A 9128-nucleotide genomic window follows, 5' to 3' on the forward strand; every position below is an offset into this window, starting at 1 on the left:
ATACAATATAAAATTTAACAAATAATGTCTCCTGAAATTATGGTGAAATAGTAGGACACCATCTATTTGTGTCCCATTTGAAGGATCTATATTGATATTCAAAGTCCCACACTAACTACAAAATAAAACAATTAATAATTAATAACAATAATATGTCAAATTTGTGTTGTAGCAAATGACCTTAGAAAGAGCTTCATAAAAGTTATAATGGGATTATAAGAGATTAACATCTCAAATAGAAATTATACCAAAAAAGGAATCAATCAACCCAATGTGTGCACAATTATAATACTTGTGGATACTTGCTTTTAACAAAGAAAATAGATTGTCCAATATAATATTTGCTTTACTTGAAGAAAAATGTAGATGCTCATTCAGAAACCAAATAAGTTATAAAAATTGACAAACTTCTCATAAGAAACAATTAGGATATTATTATAAATTATGTGATTTAGATTTGATGTATAGTACCTTTATTCCATAATTTAGATCAATAACACTGATATTTTATGAGCTATAAAATATTTCTTGATATATGTCCTTCAATGCTATTGTATTCAGTTGACACATATAACATTCTTATTTATAAACATGTGGTATATTGGAGCATTTTTGGTTATGCTACTTCATCCTAATTATCACTTCATTGTAATACCACTATGTGTGGATTATGGACACAATCGATGGACTGATGTTGAGCGATGTAAGCTATTAAATCAATTTTCACATTTCTTGGCATCAATTTTCTACACTTCGCAACATAAAATTGTTGGATTATCTGAATAGTCTGGTTAAAGTCTTCCAAGGAGAGAAGCTTGCCATCTTTAAAATAATTATATTTGACTAAAAATGATTAACTCCAAAATATTTTTTATTATTTTCAATGTATAGAATTTCTTTTTTTTTTGGGGGGGGGGGATTTCATTTTTAAATCGTAGGAGTAATCAAGTCCAATGTTGGTTATGCTGAAAGGGTTGGCTAGAGTCTTTACTAATTCATACCCAATCCTCATGCTTCTCTTCAATTTGGAGAATCATTCCATCTAGCACACTATGGGAGATATGGAAAGGGATGGAACAAACAACCAAGCAAAGTGTTTGGTTGTGATGGATGCAATACTTTTGGGCCTAAAGATAGGTGCTCGAAAATTGCATCTTGAAGGAGTCTCCCAATTCATGGTTAATGTTATTGGTAAAAGTAGTTTAAAAGTGTGGCATATGGGCAAGTATATCAAGAAAATCTAAGTGTTTCTCAATGAAGTGAATGATTTCAAAGTGTCTTGTGTGCTTAGGGAAGCTAACACTATAGCTGATAAACTCTCTAATGTTGGGGTGGCGGGCTCACTAGGATTTAAAAATTTGAAAGGTTTTAGGAATATTTGACATGATGATTTGGATTTAAGTGAGAATGAGTAAAGATAAAGGTTTCATTGGGATTAATTTTTAATCATTGTAGGAGTCATCTAAAGTGTACCCCCATTAATATTGCACACAAGGTGTAATCTACCTTCATTCATGTGTGGGATCAAAGCCTCATGGAAATGCATGCAAATTCATTATGACCAAACACTGGAGGTGTCTTGGTAACCATAGTTCACAATCTTGGGAATTTTTCTTTATGGAATGGGAGGTAGATGAATAGGTGGCAAAAAGCCCAATGCATTTGGAAAGCATGGATTTTGTGTGCTATGAACACTCTCATCATTACATGACACTCTTTCTCAGGGAATTAGGGATTTTTTAATCCCGTGGTTCAGACTATTGTTTTTCTTCATCGATATTGGGTTACAAAGTGCAATAACCAGAAATAGGAGGAAATTCTTTTTCTTAAAACTGATTGTCAAGTTTAATCTTTTGAAGGCATCTTCATAGTTAAATGGTTGAGGAATCTATTTAAGTTGGATGGCAATGAGTTTTGGGAAGCTCTTATTTTGTGAAGAATATTTAAATAATGACCTAAGGTTGAGCTCAAACTTGGAATTTTCATCACTTTTCATGGCCTTGGGTTTGATGGTGTCTAGATAAAAAAATGGAGGTAAGTATGGTGGCAAGGGAATTATTGTTTTCTAAATGGGGTGTGGGCTTTGATGATATCATTCGTTGAGATGAGATTCTAGTATTGGGTTGCATATGGGAAACCATCCCTAGAAGCTGATTGGTGGTGGACCAGGTGAGCTTCAACCCCAATTGATTTGGTTAACCACCAACCCACCTGAGGCCCACATGCTAGTGGAAAGAACTAGGTGGTGGAGGTTGGTTTCTTATTTTTTCCTGGGTTCATGCCTATGGTCTTAGTGTTGAGACAAGCTTCAAAAAGAGGAAGAAGACTCCAATCAAGTATGGTGCTCCATATGATGAAATTTTTGGAAGTATTTTTGTGAAGTGAGATACTACGAGGGGGGATTGAATCAAGATCTATAAAACTTTTAACTTCTTCAAACAAATAAAACATATTTACCATTTACCCATCTCATAGCTAGATCACTAAACATATAACTATTATGTTGTACTAGATCTAAGTAAGCATCACATCCATAAAATGAAAGCAAATGTACACACATAACACAAGATATTTTTTTACCTAGAAACCCTCCAAGGTGAAGGTAAAAATAGGGTGGGAATGACACCCAAAAATCTTCACTATAACTACAATAAAGTGTTTATGTTAAGGCTACAATATTTAATCACTTCTGGTGATCTACCCTGTGAGGGGTATGCCTTGTTAGGAGCTTACAAGACTTATTCAATATACCTTTATTAAAGGATTTCAACTTACAACTAAGTAAGAATTTTGTTAAGAGTTTTGAATATGCCTGTTAGGACCACTCGATTAAGAGATTTTCCCTAATACACTAGCTAAAATGTTCTAGTGCCTAATACTTTGGTTAGCACTCTATTGCTAGACTATGGACCTTCACTTTCCAATCTTGACTTGATCTTCTTATCAAATATATTTTGTTCTACTCTTCAATTCTATGTTTGGTTTCTCTACCTAATCTCTTTTCTTCTCATAAACATAGCCTAATTTTCTATCACTTCATCTCATCTCACATCCTTAGCCCATCCTTATGACTTAGGATTTGTATCCTTCTTTAAATAAATAATTGGTGAACCTTCTAGATAAGGATAAATGATCTAGATTCATCCATTTTTTCATTTAGTCCTTCCATCTTTCTAATTGGTTGATCACCTCACATAGGGATCAATGATCTCTGACAAAACATGTAATTACCTTCTTAGTTGACTCTATAATTCGTAAATAGTGTAAAAGTTGGCCAAAAATAGTTTACATAAGTGTTTGTGCCATCAAAAGCACATATGTCAAAAATATTTAACTCAAAACTTAAATGTCCTAATGCTTGGTCGATACTGATATTCATGTTGTCACTCATCTTCTGAATGTTCGATGGTAATTGTGTCACTCGGCATAAACTATCTCTTCTTCACTCAATGTCAACTAACTTCTGACACACTCGACATACACTTTCACTTGGTCAAAACTAGAGTACTTGGCAACCAAAGACCTTCTCTTCTCAAACTAAAATGTGAACAATTATATCATACATTACTCAGCCTATATTGGATGGCTCAGTTGTAGTGATCACTAACCAATACTGTCTAGGAAAAAACTAAGTGTTTAACACTAATGGGCAACATGGCTTACAGATCAACAATCTTCCCCTTTGGCTTTAGTGGCAAAAATACTTTGTAATGACCTATCATTACATCAAAAATTACAAAATAAGTACTCCCCCTATAACTCCATATATATATATTTTTCTCAAAAATTTATTTGCCCCTTGTTCTAGATATGTGATTTGTACTTGTGTTTCCTTCTCAATTTACCCATTTTTTCATTTCAATCTTTCAATTTCCCCCCTTGTTTTTGACACTTTTGGCTACTAGGGTGTTGGGTTCAAATTATATTTTTCAAAAAAAAAATTATGAACCTAAAATGTAATTACAAATACATAATCCCAACTAGATATGATTGATTCCAAAACTTGAATCTTTACTTCTAACCAGGAGTAGCTAGATCAACCAAACTATCTATTATAGAGAGATGATTATCTCTCTTAACCAATACTTGTGTAGCTGAAAGTTCCTTTGCATCACCTCCACATGAGGTAGTAACATGGATTGAATGGAGAGAAATTTGACTCTCAATTTTTAATCTTTAGCTTGTAACTCAGCTAACCTTCTTGTGCAAAAGTCAATCTATTGAAAGGAACAAAGCTTGAACTTGCATCCATGTTCAAAGAATTTGTTGATGACTTCAAGTTTTCTTGAATTTGATCAATAGATTTTTTATCCTCCAATGTGAAGAACTCAACATCACTAAGTTTTCTATACAAAGAATAAATACTTTGCAAAACTCCTATACTATGTACAAGATTTGAAAGTTCAACCTATTTTATGGCTATTTCTATTGAAACTTTCTCCATAACTTTGTGCTCAATTTTCTGTTCAAACCACTCCATAACTTTTTGCTCAATTTTCTTTTCAAACCATCTCATCAATTTCTCATTAGCCTCAAAATGATCATTATTTACTTTCTCAAAAATATAAATTAATTGATCGATTATTGGTTTTTGTCCATTCACAGTATGATCTACAAAAATGTCTTTTATTTCATGAAACACATGTCATTGCCGTAGTTCTCTTCTCATATCTTTTTTTTTTTCTTTCTATCTCTTCAAGATTTATTTAAAAATTTGTATTTGTTCAAAAGTAATTATGTTTGGGTCATACTTTGGAATAACAATGACCTCATCCAATGTCATTGTTTTCCCAAGTGACTTAACCTTTTTCTTCATCTTTTAAGATCTTGGTATGCTAACACTTAGAAATATAATTTTCAATGGTGTAGCTTCAACACTCAAACCTTGTATATGTTGTCATGTAGTAGAACTCTCATTCAAAGTGGGTACGAAATGTTGTACAGGTGTAGCAATCAATGTTTTAGTATATATAGGCATAACACTTGGCAATTGTACTAGAGCTTGTATTGCCTCTTTCTACTTTTGAGACCCTTTAGTCTGCTACTGCTCAGCCTCCTTTATTCTATCAATGTGAGGCCCTAAGATATTATCTGTGTATTTATCTATTTTCTTTTTCTATTCTTCTTCTTCTTTGTGAATAACAAGAGTGGTCACAGGGGTTGGATATTGAATCATAATGAGAGCTTTGCCTTGTTCCTCAACACTTACATCTTGTTGACCTTTCTCCTCAATTGTGATTGATATAATTTGAAAACCATCAATTCTAGAGGTCATAGTTTATGCACTCTCAATCCTTGATTTGTATCAACATGGGATTGGTGTGTGGCAGAGGAGTATCTGAGGTTGTACTTATCAATGCTGCATTTTTTTTAATTTAGTCAAGAAATTTCAATTTTGTTGTGTTTCATCATGAATATCTTCAATGGTGAAAACATCTTGTTATCCACTCTCCACTTCCTTTCTTCTTATATACTCTTTCAGATTGACTAGCTCCATTGATTCGATTTATTTTTCCTCTTCTCTGTTGTTGGTAGAGTCAACAACCCAAATGCCTTTTTCTACACTAATGTACTTTATTCCACAACCTCTTCTATCTAATTTTTCAAAATCTTATAGGCTCTTATTTTGGGAACAAATTTATTTACAAAATCTTTTAGGGCAATAGACATCTAAGTATTCCCTAAATCTAGCATGGATTGGGCTAGAGTTGTCTCCCTTATTTGTCTTTTTGTAGACAATGCCCATTGTCATTTTGCATCTAATTTTTTTATGTACAATTCTTTTGCTATACCTTCACCTATCTCTATAGGTGTGTATTTGAACTTTTTCATCATATCTGTCATTAATTGTTCAATAATGTCTTTATCTAAATATTCATAATCAATATATTTAGATTGACGGAGTGATGGTTGGTGACGACCGTCTGAGACGCTGTTCAAGCCAGGGCACCTGTGCCCTAGCTCTGTGCATTTTCTTTCTGTGCTGCAAAGGCTAGGTTTTTGTGGTTGCAGGGTGCAGAGTAGGTGGCTCTGCTGTCGGGTCATGGATTGGGCTAGATTTCCAATGGTCGAGCATTCAAATCGCTGCGGGTGGAGGGTTGTGCGTGGAGAGTTTTGTCTTTTTCATGCTACAGATTGGTCAATCTAAGGCATGGTGTGCTGGGCTAAGGATTTGGTCTGCCCCCTTTGCATGGTTCAGGCAGACTGCTAGTGTGGGGGGATTTAGGGTAGGTAAAGGCCCTTTCCCCATTCTTTGTTTGTAAGAATGGTGGATGCCAAGGGTATGATGGTTGGAAGTAGTTCCCAAATGGATTTTTGGGTGGCTGTAGGCCCTAAGGTTTTAAGTCAAGGGATGAAGACCTTTGACAACAATATGTTTGTCTCAAAATCTGGTCTTGGTGTTTTTGGGGTATTGAATGCCTCAAGGATTCCAAAGACTAATGGATGCCTCGAGAGGTGTGCAGAGAGGCTGAAGCTAGTTATTCCAGCTAAAATGATTGCTAAAGATGTAGAGTATTAATCACAACACTCCTTATACTGTAAGTTTTTGGGGATGAGAGTCTCTTTGCAATTTTTGGAGGTTTAGGCTTGAAGGACTTGGGAACCGAAAGGGGAAATGGAGATAATTTTGTTGGAAAACAGCTATTTCATGGTAACTTTTAATTGCACAATAGATCGCAACTGGGTATTTGAGGGAGGCCCTTATTTTTACAATAAGGTCGGGTTATTCATTAAGCCATGGCATGTTGGTTTCAATCCTACAGAGGAGCTTCCAAATTGGGTCCCAGTGTGGGTTCGCTTGCCGAGAGTTTTGGTGGAATGTTGTCGAGAAGATGTGTTACACCTTTTGGCCTCAGTGCTTGGAAAACCTGTCGGGATGTCATCCCAGAACTTGAGTAAAAAGGTAATGACTTTTGCATGCATTTGTGTTGAAATTGACCTAAGTAGGCCTTTACCAGATGCAATAGAGATGTGTACAGGTTCTTATTCTTGGGTGCAACACTTAGACTATGAAACTCTTCCTTTTCGCTATCGATTGTGTCGAGAATATGATCATTTGCAGAGCGATGCCCGAGAAACATGCCTTGGGAATCCTAGCCCTCACAGCCTGTGAGCAACCCTCCATAGATAGATAAAGGGAAGCGTATTTCTCATGATGAGGCAGGTAATTCTGATGGATTTTCTCCTATTAGGGCTCGCAATAGGAACAGGGGTCAAAAGAGGTCATTTAAGGAAAGGCAAGAAGACAATACCTTCAATAGATTTGAGATTTTGGATGAGCTCATCCAACATGAAGTTAATCTAGGTTTGGTCAATTTGGATCAAGGGCTGGTGGGCATAACCCAAGAGGATCTTGTTCTTGATTCCTCTATGGATCTATTGGGGAGGATTGTCGGCAATTGGTAGCAGATCAACAAAAGGGGATTTCTAAAGTGCAAGAACCCTTGGCCTTTGGTTCTACAGTTGGAGCTGATGCCCCGTCTATTGGATAGATCAATGGATTAGCATTAGTAGCAAAGCCTAAGCCTCCTCCCAAATTGGGCATTTTGCAGAAAGATATCAAGAAGGGTGGGGCAAAGAATTTTTTTTAACCTGGCAAGAAAAAGTATATGGAAAAGATTAAATTGACTGGGGAAATTTTGGTCAAGTCAGGGGTAGTTAAACCTCTAGATTCTATCTTTTTAGGCCCCTTGTAATGATTTTTATATCATGAAATGTACGGGGCTTGAGCAATGGCCCTAGACAATAAGTTGTTCATGAGTTAATTACAAGGCAAGGTCCTGATATTGTATTTTTACAAGAAACTAAATTATCTGTTAAGAGTATGCAAGGTGTGATGCCTAGGTTGTGGAGAAGTGGGGAGTGCCAGTGCATTGGAGCTCTTGGAGCTTATGGAGGGTTGGCATGTTTATGGAATCCTCAAAAAATTTAGCCTCTTTGGTGGATTTCCTCTAAAGCCTCTTTGTCTATGATTGCTACCTGCCTAGAGTTAGGGGCTATCATATTATTTTCCAATATTTATGCTCCTGGTACTCTACAAGGTAAACAAGTTTTGTGGTCTCACATTAGGTTGATCCGTAGCATGTTGCCCTTTCATCCTTGGATTTTGGCTAGAGATTTCAATGCTATTTGTGATTTAGTTGAGAAGCATGGAGGAAATGGGAGGTTGGATCCTTTTGCACCATTGCTCTGAGATAATATCAATGCCCTGAACCTCATGGATATCAAACCCAACAATGGTTAGTTTACCTAGAAAAACTGTCGAGTGGGAGAGTTTTGTGTTGCAGAAAGGTTAGATTGATTTTTAGTCTCTTGTTACTGGGTTGGAGGAATGTGGACTTCTTACTCTGAAATTTTGGACTGGAGAGGTTTAGACCATTGGCCTATTAAATTATGTATGAAATCAGCTCAGATGCTTTGGAAACCTTCTTTTATGTTCCAGATTATGTGGTTACGAGACTCATCTTTGTATGACTTGGTTTCTGAGTGGTGGAAGAAAGGTAGACCAGCTTATGGCACCTCAATGTATGTCTTTGCTAAATTAATTCAATATGTTAAATTCAAGCTCAAACAGTGGAATTGTTTGCATTTTGGGAACATCTTCCATGAAAAGGCTTTGGCTTATGTAGAGTTGGATGGTGTCACATGAAGGATAAGGGAGGAAGGGGTAACTACTGAATTACTTTAAGAGGAGGCTTAGGCTAACAAACTATTGTAAGAGTGGGAGCTACAAGAGGAATTGTATTGGAAACAGAAAGCACGTATTGAATGGCTTCAGGAGGGGGACAAAAATACAGCTTTCTTCTTCAACTTTGTGAAAGCCAGGTGCCATGGTAACTCTATTTTTGGATTGATGAATGATAGGGGAGATTGCCTTTCTTCCTTTCTAGATATGTCTAGGGAGGCGGTGTAGTATCTTGAATCCCTCTTTCGTGAAGACTTGCAAGGGGGGTCTCCTGAGGAAGTGTAGATTCTTTCTTGTATTCCATCTCTTGCATCTAGAGTTTTGAATTAGCAGCTCATCAAAGATATCTAATTGGATGAGCTTGAAGGGGTTGTGTTTAATATGAAGAAAGGGAAAGCGCCAGGGTTGGATGGTTTCCCAATAGAGTTTTTCCAAGAATTTT

The 9128-nt window shown here is 36.1% G+C and overlaps 1 protein-coding gene across 1 annotated transcript; it reads left to right on the forward strand.

Moving 5' to 3' along the window:
• Positions 1 to 6616: 6616 nt before the first annotated feature.
• LOC149572479 (uncharacterized) lies at positions 6617 to 7114 on the forward strand. Its single transcript, XM_089815844.1, has one exon. The coding sequence runs from the start codon at positions 6617 to 6619 to the stop codon at positions 7112 to 7114; it is 498 nt and encodes a 165-aa protein (XP_089671970.1).
• Positions 7115 to 9128: the final 2014 nt, after the last annotated feature.

This window comes from Cupressus sempervirens, chromosome 2 (assembly GCF_028749045.1).
Source record: "Cupressus sempervirens isolate cs-2001-9-10 chromosome 2, ASM2874904v1, whole genome shotgun sequence".
In the NCBI taxonomy this organism is placed as follows: Eukaryota; Viridiplantae; Streptophyta; class Pinopsida; order Cupressales; family Cupressaceae; genus Cupressus; species Cupressus sempervirens.